The sequence below is a fragment of the Gymnoscopelus microlampas genome (assembly GCF_963454915.1).
Source record: "Gymnoscopelus microlampas genome assembly, chromosome: 6".
Classification (NCBI taxonomy): domain Eukaryota; kingdom Metazoa; phylum Chordata; class Actinopteri; order Myctophiformes; family Myctophidae; genus Gymnoscopelus; species Gymnoscopelus microlampas.
In genome coordinates this window covers 7,300,974-7,316,578 of record NC_139943.1, presented here as the reverse complement: position 1 = coordinate 7,316,578, position 15,605 = coordinate 7,300,974, and the positions used below count along the sequence as shown (strand labels likewise).

Below are 15,605 nucleotides of genomic sequence, written 5' to 3'. Positions count from 1 at the left end.
CGCGTGGGGTAAAAAAAAAAGATTAGCACCAGCAAATAATCTTGCACCATAGCGAACCAGCATGAATCACTCCTCTTTAACAGTAGAAAGAACCAGAGGAGTGAACACTGCTGTACCAATGATAATAAACTGATAAACGGACTGAATAAATTAGTGTCAGGGCCTTGCACAGGTATTTACAGGGTTAAAAGAAAAAATCAATAATAACCGAGTTGCTGCTGCTTAACGTCGTCTGTTGGGCAGAAACCTCTCATCTCCATATTCCAACTTGTTGTTTTTCTGTGAATTAGCATCAAAGTATCAAAAGTAGCAGATCCGCAAGCTCGAAACGCGGCTCCAAGAGACCCGTTTTGAGCTTGTAGATCCGCTATTTTTTAAATTTGAATCTTGAAAAAGTAACAGTTTTGCACATATGAGGTTTTCCACCCGACAGAGACGTTATGACACGGGGGAGGGGGGAGGGGTGGGAATGGCTGATGACTGCACTCGAAAAATCCTTCAGTGTTAATTGAATGCAGAGGGTTACAAATGAAAAAACGATAACAAGGGTCATTTTAAGGGTTTCACCCACAGCGCGTACACCAATGTAACCAAATGGACCCGTGACACTGTGGTGAGTGTGTATACATGAGTATAAATGACCCGTACCGCGGCATTATCCACCGAGTGTACACTAATGTGTGAACACTCAAGTTAAAAATGGACACTTTGGCAGGGGTTTGGATTGTGTACTTAACCTGGTCATGATGTAACTAGTCCAATTAGCGACATACTGCTCCGTTGCACAGTTAATAAAAATAACAAAATAAAAACAGTCTCATTTACAGCTCTCAAAGAGTGACTGTGAGAGCTCTCAATGTCACTCTTTTAGCACATAAGGGAATGCTATCAAAGGCGAATATACTGTCGCAAAAACATCGCACAGCCCAGTACGGAGAGTGTTTTGAATGAAAACAATATCAACTTCACGTTGAGTAGGTCATTTTCGGTGGAGGAAGGAAGACCACAGATGCGGATCTTAAAACAGTCAAATCAAAATAAAGTTTAAGTTTTTCTGTAAAAACACTCCCCGTACTGTGCTTTGTGATGTTATATATAGTCAGAAAATCAGTGTGCTGAGTTTATGTGCTAAAAGAGTGACTTTGGGAGCTGTACAACGGGAGTCAAAGAGACAGTATTTTGGGGATTATTTTCTAACGGCCCAACGCAGCGATATAATGTCACCAATTTGACTGTTTCATCATGACCAGGTTGAGTCCACAAAAACGTCTACCAAAGCGTCCTAACTTCAAGAAGGCCGTGTCCGCAGAGAACACCTTTTGATCTTTTTGGAGAGGATCGGTTAGAATGTTGCGGGTGTCAATAAAACTCTTGTGTGCGAGCGCTACGGACATGATATCCAAAGATTTAATAAAAGTATCTACGGTATCTTATGGACATGGGATCCAGCTCAAAAGATGTTCTCTGAGGAGTTACAAATGGATAAATTAACACTGAGGATTTGACTGGGCTGCATATGAGTGTCATGGTGGTGGCAGTGAAGTCACAGCAGTCTTGCAGCAGAATTTTAAGGGGAGGTTCAGAGGTCAAACTCCAGTACATTCATTAGACCAGTATCCCCCCCCCCCACACACCTCCTTCCCCCCCAAAGTCAGGGGTTAAGTCCACACACACACACACCCCCAAGTATAGATTTTTCTTTTTGCACCCGCTATCCTAGTTTCGAGTTCATTTGCATAGCTCAGAGACCAAACTTTGATGACATGTTGCAAGCTACATCATTTAATTTCTTAAAACAAAAAAAATGAATGAAGAAAAGAGGAGTTCATGAGCAGAGTTTGTCCCTACAGAGGAAGTGGAAGGACCCGTTTCACAGGGCTGGGGGGGGGGCGATACTTCAAAATCAACGTGACAATTATTTAAAACTTTTTGCCTCGATTGCGATTAACAAACGGTTATATAAAAAAAGAGTGAAAACAGCCGATCTACAAGCTCGCAACGTCGCAAGCTTGTAGATCAGCTATTTTCATCCATCACCGCCATCGTACGACAAAGTATAATACAGGGTTAAGTGGTTTATCAGACCAAATCAATTTAGTCGATTGAAAATTCATTGAAGGATTCGTTTTGGATTCGTTGATATACGAGAATAAAACATGAATTAAAACAAAACCCTGCTTCTTGGATAACTTGATTAACCTAAAATGAGCAGCATCAAAGGTGGTTGTTGGTTCTAAACAGTTTTTTTCGAAATATTTTCGGTTTGAATTACCCAGCCCTATTGGTTCGGCTCACAGGTAAACGGTAAACACCACGACAACAGCCAGTTTGAGTGTGTAAAATGTGCAAGTGTTGTTGTTTCTGAGTGTAGAGGTCGTGAAACGCCCCATACTGTGTGCATGTGTGTGTGCGTGCAAGGCTGAAATACTCAGAATGGTTTACTGCTGTAGTTTTATCAAGTAAACGAGCTGTGTTTGAAGCCTAATTCATGCTCCGTCCCGCGCCGAGTTCGGGCCGAGAATAGAGGGCCTTATAAGCTCACAACGAACCAAATCGGTTCCATTCGCACACTCTCACGGGTTACAGACCTGTAAAGGGTCCATTTGGATTGGAACCCCCTCAAGTAACCCCAAGTGGTCCCTGGACCTCACTTTGAGAACCACTACTAATAATATTGTCTCTGTCGGGGTGGAAACCTCTTTATGTCCAAAACCGTTCGACTTTTCAGTGATTCAAATTCAAAAGTATCAAAAGTAGCAGATCTACACGTAGCTTGTAGATCTGCTACTTTAGATACTTTTGTGTGACACTGTAGTATGCTTGAGTAGGAACCGTTATCGTTAAAATCCAAAAAAAAAAGGATCCCAAACCTAGTTGTGAGCTTTGTTAAGTTTCGGTCGGCTATTCTCGGGCCGAACGACAGCGTCACGTGACCAAGTATGAGTCGGGCTTTTAGGAAGGCGTTTTCCTCAGAGGTTTAAGATGGAGATGATGATGTCGTAGATGATGATGATGATGATGACGAAGATTCAGTCCAGCATCTTGGGTTCCGCTGCTAGGCTAGGCTAGGCTAGGCTATTAGTCCCTGGGCCCTGGGTTCTGGGTCTGGTTCCGGTGGCTCATGGCTCGGTTGAAGGCCGCCCGCACGGCTTTGCGAACAGTGGCGGAGCGGCCCTCCGTCAACTTGATTCTGTCTATAGTCTTGTGGAGGCCAAAAGGAACCATCTTGGATCTAGGAAGCCATTGCCTGAGGGAGGGGAGAAGAAGACAGGGATGACTTTATGCATTAAAGGGATTGTTGGCAAGTTCAGAGATAAAAAAAAGAAGAAAAAAACTGTTGTCAAACACCGCCCCTCCAGCAGTTCGTTTCCCCGACCACCAGGGGGTGACGCAGGGGGGGACTTCTGAACGGGTCGTGCCGAAAATAGGTTGCTTTATTTGGATACAATGCGTGCCACTGCCCGCCCCTGCCGGTTCTCTGAATTTTTATTTTTAAATAGGCTCTTTCATGATAAATTGACCACATATATGAAGTTAAACAACTAAATTCTATCCAAACGCTATCTTAAAAGTAAATTCTGTGCCTCAAAAGAAGTTTGAAAGCGTTTTAAAACCGAAAGTAAAAAGTTCACACGCGCACGCGCGTTAATTTACGTCCCGGATACCCGGCTGTCAAAACATAAATAGTAGGGAAAATACGGATTTCAGAAAGAGGACTGTGTTTCAATGCAGGAAAACACCCCAGCATCATTATATAGTGGCTGATAGAGGGGAAAAAATGCAAAATATATATATATAAATATTTTTTAAATGTAGGCTTAATGTTGCCTAGAATCCCTTTAACACGCAATTAATCCAGGAAACGGGAACGCACCTGGGTCATCTTAAGATGTCTTTGGCTATTCAAAAATAGCAGATACACAAGCTCATAGCGCTATGAGCGTGGTCTGTAACTCACAGCATAACTATGGCCTGAGCTTTTTTTTTGCTCTTTTTTCATGTCACCAAATAAAACCAATCTATCAATCAATCCTGTCCTGCGCTCATTGGCAGAACTACCATACAGTACCACCGATCTGTGACAGATTGTGTGTCTAACGTACTTCTCCTGATGATATCATGTACATTGATTAAAGCATAACCGTCACCACCTAGAATATAGTCTCTGACTCCTATTGCCTCATCAATTACCGATTGATCCAGGATTCCACGACAGGGATCAATGAAGTACATAGGTTTCAAGTGGTTCATTGATCCATCTAAACCAGGGGTTCTCAAACTTTTTTAGACCACAACCCTATATTATGAGGGATTTTTTTTGGGGGGGCGACCCCATCACATTGATATTTACCAGCTGCGCTTGTTGTCGAAGAAGTGGACGAGGAAGAGCTTCTCGTCGGACCTGTACTGCATCTGCTCTCCTGCCCTGAGAACGTCCGGAGGAGGCGGAGGGAGCAGGACTCCGTTGTGTTGATGACGACGCGCCGCCGTCCTCTGTGGCGTTTTGGGATCCATGATCTGTGTGAAGCAACAACAACAACGGGGACTTGAGTCACATTAGGGCCAGAACCAGCAAGAAGCAACATCTTGCGAGCTTTCCAGGTGGCTGTAGCCACTAAAGCTCTCACCAGTGGAGACAGAAGAAGCCTACACTACAGTCGATCATACATGCATACATATAACGCCTCAAAGGCAACATGCACACGCATTAGTGTCGATTTTTCCATTAAGTTTTAGTCATATTTTAGTCATCTGACATTTTTTACTGTTAGTCTAGTTTTACATATCATCAAGATTATAGTCGACTAAATCTACAGTTGATTTAGTCGACTAAAATGTATTTTGGCGGTGCCAAAACACATTACACTTGCTGCAAATAGCCGATTCAGAGCGCAACACCAGAGCACAACCAAACATAAAATGACTTCTCCACTGGTCTCCACTAGTCCCTCCCTAACATTTTAGTCTAGTTTTTATTTGTTGACGAAATTGTCAATGTATTTAGTCTTAGTCATCATAGCTTAGTTTTTATTTAGATTTGTCAGTGAAAAAAGGTAGTCGACGAACATTTTTTGTTTGTTTTAGTTGACGAAATCAACACTGACACGCATGCAGCAATGAGTCCCCCGCGGAAAGCCACTAAAGCCATCCCAGGGCAGCTCTTCACACACACACACACACACACACAATACGACTTTTTGCTAGCTAGCAACCTGACATGAGTGTTTGGCACAAAACACGAGCTACACCACATAACGATGAGAGGATAAATGCAATGGATGGTGAAAATGAGACAGAGAAGGAGAGATGGCCAGCAGCGTCTCAGGACTGAGGAACACATGCGCGCGCTTTCTCACTCACCAAGGCAGGGTAGGAGGGATATCCACTACACTTTGCCCAAACTAGTTTAAGAGGTTCCAGAACCAATGTGGTTGAGGCGCTAGTGGGCTTCCATACATTTCCGTTGCCAACTTCTACGGGAAGCAGGAATAATGACAAGCAAGTTATGAAGAGGGGGTTTCCACTGCAAACAGACAAAAGGGCCCTATCTTGCACGCCGCCTTTATCCCTTATGCTAGGGCTGACCCAAATAGTTAGAATATTCAAAGCTTCGTACGATGGCACGAGATTCGAACATGGAAAAAAAGGGCGATATTCTGCTGTTTTCTGTATTTCTGTATTTTTCCAGCACGTGGGCGGAGTAGGATGACCCATTTTAACGTAGCGGGGAGCGGGTTTATATAAAGGTAGGAGCAGCACTCGGGAGTGAGGACCGCTTGCCGCTCCAAGCCGTTCCGGTCGGGGGGCCGCGCACCACATGTTTGAGCATGCCGGCCGTTAGCATGCCGGACACAGAGAAATCCTTAAACACTGCAACAGTGTCAGTCCCTCCCTGATCCAAGATTTCATTCAAATGTCTCCGTAATCCACAGAAGCATGTGTGTCAGTTAAGTTATATCACCGGCCGATCAAAGGATACGATTTGAAACGAAAGCGACGGAGTTTTGGCCGAACGAACCCAACTCGTTTTGCGACTGGAGTCCATCCGCCCCCCCCCCCCCCCCCCCCCGCTCTCGAATCTGGGGATTAATCATTAGCCCAAAGGATTTTATATTGTCAGTCTTATTTAAAAAAATGATGCCTACATAAAAAGGAAACTTGAATGGCATGATGTAACTGTCCATCTAGGCTCATGGGCACGCATTTGTGCCAAAAGAGAAAGTGTATCGGACACGCAGCAAGTGTCTGACTAAGTGGGACGGAGCGGGACGGAGCAACATGAGCGGATAGCGAGCGTGAGAACCCCCCCCCCACCAAAGCTTCGAATTTTTATCGTTTTAAGGCCCAGAAGCTTCGATTTCAAAGCTTTGCTTAGGTCAGCCCAACCTTATGCATAAACTTTTTAGGCATGTTTTACCATTTTGAAAAAACGTTTTAAAATAGTGAAAATAGGCGATCTACATCGGCTATTTGAACTATTTTAAAATGTTTTTCAAAATAGTAAAAAAAAAATGCGTCAAAAGGATAGATTATGCCTATACTTTTTAGGCATTTTTTAGGGGTAAGGCGGCACGCAAGATAGGGCCCAAAGAGTATAACGAGACCAAACAACAACAAAGCCATGCATTCAGGATAGGGGGAGGATAACAACACTCACACAACACACATATATATAGGCCTAAAACAGACGTAACAAAGGAATGGTCACACATTGGGAACATTATACCATTTGGATCAGGTCTTGTGAATTAAAGGGATTTTTCACTTCTGGGGTCATTTTAACGTCTACTCTGGCTTTTGTGCACACCCCCGCAGACAGTTTTTACGCCGCTTGAGTCAGTATTTAAAATTTTGATATTAATTTTATTTAAAAAAAAAATATATATATATATATAAAAACACCATGTTTTTTTTAAACCATAAAAAACTATTGAAAAAACACGGCCCCTCACACATTAGAAGGACAGTCAATATCAGTCACCAGAACCAAGGATGTGTGTTTTAACCGATTAAGACCTGAGGCCGATTCTACAAATGCCGTCTAAATCAGTAGTTCTCACACTTTCAAGATGTTTCAAAAATGTTCTAAAATAGCAGATGTGCAAGCTCGCAGCGTGGCACAAATTGACGCGCTGTGAGTTTGTATAGCTGCTATTTTTGAATAGCCAATGCTAAAATCTAAAATGACAGATGCTTTCCCGGTCTTAAAGGGTCAAAGGAGTCTAAAATGGTTAAAATAGAGTTACAATGGGTTTATAAAAAGGAAGGGGGGCGTGTCTGATAAAATTTACTTCCAATATTTAAATATTGAATCAAGTTAATAAAATAAAATAAAAAAAACGGTCTGGGCAGTGCACACAAAACCCAGAGTAGACATTAAAATGACCTCAGAAGTATTTAGCAAAGTGAGGTTGCCATGGAGTACATTAGCCCTGCTGTTAGTAACACTGAGTGAAAGATGACTAACTGATGGGTTATGAGAAGGAAAAAACAGGCCAACGTGCTCGTCTCGACCTTGTTGTGACGACGTCACTCACAGCATGTTAAGACAAAGCAATTAGGGCAAAACAGGTGTCAAAAAGGGCCCAGAATCACCATATAGGGTGATTTCTAACTTGGTTGTGCGCCGTGTCATGCACCAAAAACATCAGATCAGAGGTTTAGCGATGCGTTTTGAGCTTGTAAATTAGATCGGCTATTTTACATGCATGATAAAGGTTGTGTCTTTTTGGTTGAACTTTTCTAAGCTTTTGGAAGTGCTCCACTCCACTGAAAAAGGAGCTTTGGTCCTTATGTGTGTTTGAATGCAAAAAAAAGACCCTGATACATGCTTTTCATGTTCAGAAATAAGAGCAGTTCAATTGTAATAATTTCGTCTCCAGCCTAAAAACAGACCACGTGCATTCATTGATAAGTAGCTTGTTGAACTGATGAGATAAATGTCTTTAACTGAATAGCCACAGAAATATTGCATCACTACGCACTTATACCTAGGAATCAGTGGACCCTGCTTTGAGAACCAGTAATGAAACCCCCTGTATTAACCAGATGAACCCTATTGTTTATGGTAGATATGCTTATCTGCTGTAAAAATGGCAGATCTACAAGCCCATAGCGCTGGGACGCGTTGTGAGCCGAGCTTGTAAGACTGGAGTATATAGGGTTTAAGTGGTTAACGTGGCACATGCTGTAGTTGACAGAGAAGGAGATGGAAGACAGAAAAACCAAGTCCATGCTTGTATGTAGGTAAATTTAGCATTTGTATACTGTCCTTTCTAAATAGTAAGTTGCCTCCAAACCAGCCTCACCAAAAACAATTATGAGAATAGAGGCACAGAAAAAGAGGGCCATTTGGATATCAAGCATTCATGCCGAATAAGCATTGTTAATGGATTTACGGGGGAAATTCCTCACTGAATAACCTCAACCAATGTGTTAATAATGTCTCACCTGATGCGATCTTAGCTGCTTTGGTGACCTCCCCGTTCTCAGTACAAGTGACCAGGGCGCTCTTGTCGTCCACAGTGCTACGGCGCGTCACAGCCGGCCTCCCCTTGCCGCTTTTAGGCATGACAACAGTGCTGGAGGAGGATATGAGGGGGGGACAAATGGGACACTCAGCCGTCAATACATGGAGTAAAGCAAAATAAAAAGCGCCGATCCCGTAGCCTACGGGCTGTGGTGCTTTTTCCTTTCTTTCGATAAAAAAAAACGTTTTTCAATTTTCGATACGGCACATTTCATTGTAACACCACCGGAAACGGAATTATTCGGGATCCGGTTTTGCCGATCCCGTCGGCCCCCGTTCTAATGACGAAACTGAAACTCCATTTTCTCCCTGAAGTTTTTTCTCCTCGGTGATCACTGTTTAACATAAACCGTTCTAACTACAACATGGAGGCACCGTTTGACACGTGGTTTTCACTGGTCGAACGAGGCAGATCTGCGCGATGTTTACAAGCAGTGCACAGCTCAATTCTAAGGACTTTACCAAGGTCTATGGCGACGTGAAAAAAGCAACAACAATAAAACGTTGGCACTGGTGAGTACATTATGAGATTAACCTCTGGCGGTCAATGTGTTAAGGATTTACTTAAAGGACAACTTTAGTTTTTTACAACCAAGGTTTATATTTTAACTTGTAATTAAAGTAAATAAAAGATGAGTGTTATTTTTTTTTCATGTACTGCTTTCTACAGTTTTGGCAATTTTTGCGATATTTTTTACAGTGGGCGGGGGCATTCTGTCCGGTGGCTAAATATGCCTTTTTTACACAATAAAAAAGGTCCTGTGGTCTTTGATGGCCATATTTGAGTTATTGGGGGCTAGAAGAGCTACTGTAAATAATAATAAAGAAAACGCAGGTTATTGTGTAAAAAAAGACATATTTAGCCACTGGACAGAATGCCCCCGCCCACTGTTAAAAAGATCACGAAAATTGCTAAAACTATAGAAAGCAGTACATTTAAAAATTGTAACACTCATATTTTATTTACTTTAATTACAATCTAAAACATAAACCTTGGTTGTAAAAAACTAAAGTTGTCCTTTAAATTAAATGAATCAATTAATTGAACATTTCCGCTGAGGTTACAATTCAATGCATTTCTTATAATTCACAATTATTGATGTAAAATTCGTTAAAGGGACAATTGTTGGTAGATTTGCTGGGCAAAATGTTTCAGCGTCGTCTCCATCTCAGCTGCTACTAAGCAGTAAATACTAGTAATAGTAAATTCAGGTTCTCAGGAAAAATCACAGCTTATCAATTACTCGATGATCGACCTATAAAAAAGGTGAATGAACTATCGATTAATGAATTAATCAATACTTGTCATCCCTAGCAGGGTTGGGAAGGTTACTTTTAAAAAGGAATCCCCTACAGTTACAAGTTACTTGCTAAAAAATGTAGTCAGTAACGTAATCCCGTTACTCCATTTAAAAAGTAACTACTAGTTACTTTCAGTTACTTTTGGATTACTTTTAAGCAAAACTCTATTTAATTAGATAAAACACATTTTACCATTGAAAGCAGGCCTGGAATTTCATGTCAATTATCTGAGGGCACAAAGGCCAAATGCCAGGGCAAGAAGGCCATCAAATAAAACGATGATTCCACGGAAATAATGAATTTAACTTGAAGGTTAAGGATGATTTAATTTTAATATAGTACAAGACAAGTGTAACTATCTGTGAAATATAACTCATTCCTTTCATAAAATTATGTAGGCCTATTGGGAAATTACCAATATTTGTACAAAGTCATAGCCTATTGGTCTCAATATGTGTCACATTCAGCCCTGGACTTCACTGACTGTAGGGGTCACATTAATCACATTAGAATCACAGATTAGAGATTTTATGTAAATTCCCCACAAGTTATTTTCATTCAAATGAAATGTGATTGAACTTGCACTATTAATGACTTTAGTTGGTTTTTCACAATTTAAAATGTAGTATTTCTTAATTATTAATAATTATAGCTTGTAGGTTGGCTTTTTTCACCATTTTAAATTGTTTTAAACTATATATATGTTTTTAAAGGAACAGTTTTTCCAACCAACAGTGACAACAGTTAGCCTATATGGTTCTGTATCAGTGTATGAGTCAGTTTGAGCAGATTTCATTCTAATTGGCTACTATGACTGCCTATGAATTTCATAGGCCTGGGTAGGTCACCCTGGCCTGGCGGAGATCTACCCTGTTGTGCGCAGCAGGTGAAGGCAATTAACTTAAAGAGGAGCTGCGCACCAAAAACAGCTCAAACGATGTGAAACTGTCACATTCTATCTGCTGAAATAAACTTCCCACTTGGATTATTGTTAACACACAAAGAGAACATGGATATTGTTTGCAAAAGGATTATATTTATTGTCCACCAGAACGGTGAGATCACAGCTTCTTTCTAAATTGTACATGCATACTGTTATTTCAACTTAACAACAACTTAACAATTATTATTTTATTGTTTGGTGACGGTGTTATAATAATGTATAACTTGTTCTTAAAATTGATGAGGGGAAGGGAAGAATGTAATCTGCCTGTGACCCTGTAAACATTGACTAGACAGTAAAGACTCATTTTATTTATATAGTCTACAAAGAACTCAGGCCTATAAAATTATATTTATACCCCATAGGCTACTCTTTAAATAAAAAGCCTCATTTTATTTGACCTAAAAGAAGACTGCGCTACCGATTATTTATCCCCAATCCAATATACTGTATGTTCTCCTACAGTATCCCCCTGTCTGCAGTGTTGCCTGGTCTGATTATTATAAGCCACATTGGGCTTACTTTTCTGAAGTTGCTTGTAAATAATGGTAGAACGGTTGTGAGCTTGTAGATCGTCTATTTTCAAATAGCCAACATATATAAATATGTACATTGTTTAATGGACGACATATATATCTTTGAAGTGCTCATGTGGCCTTTTATAGTCGCTTCTTTTGGGCTTGTTTTCATAGACTTATTTTCTTATTTCTCTCGCAAAGTCTGGCAACACTGCTCTTTACGCAGCTGTCTCCAGTCTCACTGTGAGGATTTTACACAGAGAGCTGCGCGCTGCTCAACTCCAATCCATTGCGGTCTGTGCGGACTAGTGTGCGCTCTTGCAGGTGGTTGGTTGTTTCGTTTGGTGTTATAATAATTTATAACTTGTTTGTAAAATTAATGAGGGGAAGGGGAGAATGTAACCCTCCTGTAACGCCCGTTACAACACCCCCGTTACTGTAATCCAGATTACACATTTTAAAATGTACTCTAAAGCGTTACCGTTACGTTTTTTTTTTACTCTGTTACGTAACGGCGTTACATGTAATCCGTTACTTCCCAACCCTGATCCCTAGTGGGAGGTTGTTTCCACATACCTTGTGCTACTCTGCACGCTCCCGCTAGAGGAGATGCTGGACTCGGAAGCGCAGCGTCGCCGCGGTTCTAGCGGCCTGCTGGAGGCCGGCTTGCTGTCCTTTACCACGAAACCGTTCGCTAGTCCTGGAGAAATCACAGAAAAAAAAACCCAAATTAAATAAAAATCACAGAAAAGTTCCCTTCTTACTCATTTATACAAAGATACCAGATCTATGAGCTTTACAAAACATGTTCAGTGCTGAACTAAGGGTTGGGATCTGGAACCGGAGGAACTGGACTCCAACATTGAGGAACCAGAATCGGTTCTATCACATTTTGGAACCAGGAACCAGGTGTAAAAAAAAAATCTTGGTTAGATTGTGTGGCTTGTGACGATCGGGTCCAATATTTCGTTCAGTGACCATGGAGCTAAAGAATGGTTCAGAAGCCGTGTTCATGTTCACTCTTCCATTGGAAATAATAGACTCCAACCTGCTTTCGGTCTCCTAAAAAAAAAGGCGGCCACCTACTTCACGCAAATACGGGAAGTAAACCGGAGATTAGGGGTGTTGGAAAAAAATCGATTAGCGTAAGAATGACGATTCTTATCATCAACCACAGTAAACATTATCACGTCTTCAGTCATATTCAAGGGCTTTTTTAACCCATTGAGACCTGGAACTGTGTCATTTTTAGATATGAGCTAAAAAGCATTATTTTACACTTTGGCTATTCAAAAATAGCAGATATTTGAAAATGTGTGCAAATCTTTAAATATAGATATTTCTAAAGGAAACATGTTTAACTCAAATCTTTGCTTCTGGGGGTCCCTGGAACAAAATATTTCGATGAGGGCCCGCGGCCAAATACATATAATTTTGGGGATCCTTGACATGACAAAGATTGAGCACCACTGATATAGAAACATACGTTTTTCAGAATACTGTTGAGCTTTAGGAGACATGTAGAATCGGCTTCAGGTCTTATACCATTGAGGCCTGAGGTTCCGATTCTGCAAAATGTCTTCTAAAATGGTTTTCTGAAAAACGTCTGTTTCTATATCAGTGGTGCTCTAACCGTTTCAGGTCAAGGACCTCCAAAATGATATGAATTTGGCCGTGGACCCCCATCTCAAAATATTTTGTTCCAGGGACCCCCAGAAGCAAAGATTTGAGTTACAAATGGTCGCTTTTAAAGAATATAAATATATTCATTTGCACACAATTTCTCGATTTTTCAAAAATAGCAGATCTACAAGCTACGAGCTTGTAGATCTGCTATTTTTGAATAGCCAAAGTGTAAAATAATGCTTTTTTTAGCTCAAATGAAAGTGACACAGATGCTTCTTCAAGTCTTAATGGGTTAATGGGCTAAAAAAGGTGGCCACCTACACTTCACGCAAATACGGAGAAGGAATGTCTTTACCTGTGTCAAGGCGTTTGATGGGGGACTCCTCGTCCTCATGGTCTCCGCTGTTGCTTCGGGTTCTCTTCCTGGGCAGGAGGAGGGTCTCCAGTCTGGGAATCACCACCGAGAGGAAGGTCTTGGCGCCCAGGGAGGTCGGGGAGCCTGGCAACGACGCCGTCTCGAGGATCTTGCGGGGCTTCAGCGGGCTGACGCTCTTGGACTTGCGGAAGAGGATATTGGTCCGTCGGTTGCGTGAGGAGGAGGAGGAGGGGGGGGGCGGGGTGTCAGGGGCTTCAGCGAGCACGGAGGAGGTGGCCACGACGCCAAGGAGGTCGTTGTCGGAGGAGGAGGAGGAGAGCAGCGAGTCTGGAGGAGGAATATGCCCGTTGGGAGTGGTTTCCCGGGGAGCTGAGGTAGTAGTAGCAGTCTTGGGCTCGCTGTCGCCGCTGATCTTGTGATTCCTGTCCGCTCTGGAGGACTTGAGAACGGGCTTGAGTTCAGGGGGTGGTGGTGGTGGTTCCGAGTTGCTGACCGGTTCTTCCGCGTGCGGTGGTAAGGTCAATGGCTCTAGTTTAGGCGGACGAGGCAATAGTTTATCTTCTGGGAAATTAAAAAGACACAAGGAGGAAGAGGACGGGGTTAATAAGACGGCAGCAAACTTAACAAACCACAAGCCATACATACTCCATTACGTTTATTGATTAACCGGGCCATTTTGTCTCCTGGTGTCATTACTTCATGTCGGCCTGGTTACAAAATGTCTTGATGATCCACTCACTTACCTCTGCAGCCGGTAAGATTTGAAAGTAAAAAAGGTTTACGTTTACTACCCTTGCATAACATCACAAAGAGGTTTGCCAAACATTTGTCATAATTATTCTGTTTTAAGGTAACAGACTACTACAAATGACTCCGACGGTCCAAAGCCGACCGGGTTTCGATGCTTACCTTGACTGCCACTTCCTATGACAAGAATGTGAACAGCTTGGTCCAGGCTCTTATTTTTTAGCAAAATGTGAAGGAAAATAAAAGCCTGGAGATCGAGGCTACCTTTAGACCAATCTCGGAACCCAGAGACACACTGAAAAGGAAAAACAGCGACCTCTGCTGTCCGTTCCTCCTCAGTGTGACTCTGGGACAATGCCGACGCAGCACATGTGCGCAAGGAAACGGGGTTTAAGTCTGCCTTCACCGCTCCACTTCCGGTGGTGAGCTTGCGTTTTCATTCCGACTAGATAACATTTCTACACCACTTCTCCCAGAGAACATGGATCGTTTTGGTTATAAGCCCACTTGTTTCTATGATGAAAGAGTAAGTTCAAATGTAAATATCTTTCCGTGGTTTTGTCTGCTCCGCGGACGCTATTGTTAAATTAGTTTCGGCTAGTTTCGAGTAGGGAAGGACGACGGACACATGAATCCCGCCCACTACATTTGATTGGGTAAAGCGCGGCCTGCTTCCTGATCTGAAGGCACGCCCACACAGTGTGCACACGTTATGACGAACCTTCAGGACAGATTCCAACGCAGTGCAGAATCTGTTCTGGAGAGATTACCTTTAGACTAACTTCATTACTGAGCCTAGAGCTTCCATCCATAAGTATTGGTCAGTAATTTTACCTTTCTCTGGTGAGCAGTGATCAGTGGTGCTTTTTTGGGGCAGTGGTTTCTCCTCTGGTTCTTCTTCCGTGTGTAAAAGGCTGGGTTCTGGTTCTTGTTTCGGGGGCTGGGTGGTGGTGGTCGCCTGGGCCGTCAGGAGGAGGCGTTGCCGTCTCATCCTCAGGCTGATCTCGCCGCGCACTTCCATGATGGTCTTTTTGAGCAGCTTGAGGCGCTTGCTGCGCGAGGGGCTGTGCTTCATGGCCGTGCTGAGGTCCAGCTTCTCCAGCAGCTCTCTCAGCTGGTCCTCCAGGGACATGTGCTGCCGGTTGGCCGGGTTCAGCAGCTTGTCCACTGCAAATGGGAAGGACGGCGTTATTAGGAGGAACTTACCCATGTGCAGTGGCGTGCACAGACATTTTGAGGGGCAGGTGCTCAAGTAAATTATACTTTTTTTTTTGTTTACTTGGTCTGTTCTTTTTTCCCCTCTACACCTATACCTCTTTGCCAAAAATAGCAGATCTACAAGCCCACAACGCCTCGCAGCGCGAGGCGTTGTGGGCTTGTAGATCTGCTATTTTTGGCTAAGGTTCTCCTCAGAAAAGGGATGCTAGGTTTCAAGTGGTTATGGTAAAAAGAAAAATCATATCACATAAAGATTTGGGCGGACCCCCTGTAGTAACTCTGAGGGGTCCCGGACCCCCTGTTGAAGACCCCTGCTGTGCCCTTTTTGCACTTCTGGTCAAGAGG

General features: G+C 42.6%; 1 protein-coding gene across 2 annotated transcripts in view; it reads right to left on the bottom strand.

Moving 5' to 3' along the window:
• Positions 1–3,089: 3,089 nt before the first annotated feature.
• Positions 3,090–15,605, bottom strand: part of LOC311046706 (bromodomain-containing protein 1-like) — a 29,812-nt gene continuing 17,296 nt past the window's right edge. For both annotated transcript variants that reach the window (XM_084059210.1, XM_084059211.1), the window contains exons 9-14: positions 14,877–15,209; positions 13,275–13,856; positions 11,870–11,993; positions 8,452–8,582; positions 4,352–4,518; positions 3,090–3,247 (exon numbers count right to left, since the gene is read on the bottom strand). In XM_084059210.1, the coding sequence (XP_083915336.1) occupies positions 3,233–3,247; positions 4,352–4,518; positions 8,452–8,582; positions 11,870–11,993; positions 13,275–13,856; positions 14,877–15,209 (1,352 nt within the window). In that variant the 3' untranslated portion in view covers positions 3,090–3,232. The remainder of the gene's footprint in view (positions 3,248–4,351; positions 4,519–8,451; positions 8,583–11,869; positions 11,994–13,274; positions 13,857–14,876; positions 15,210–15,605) is intronic.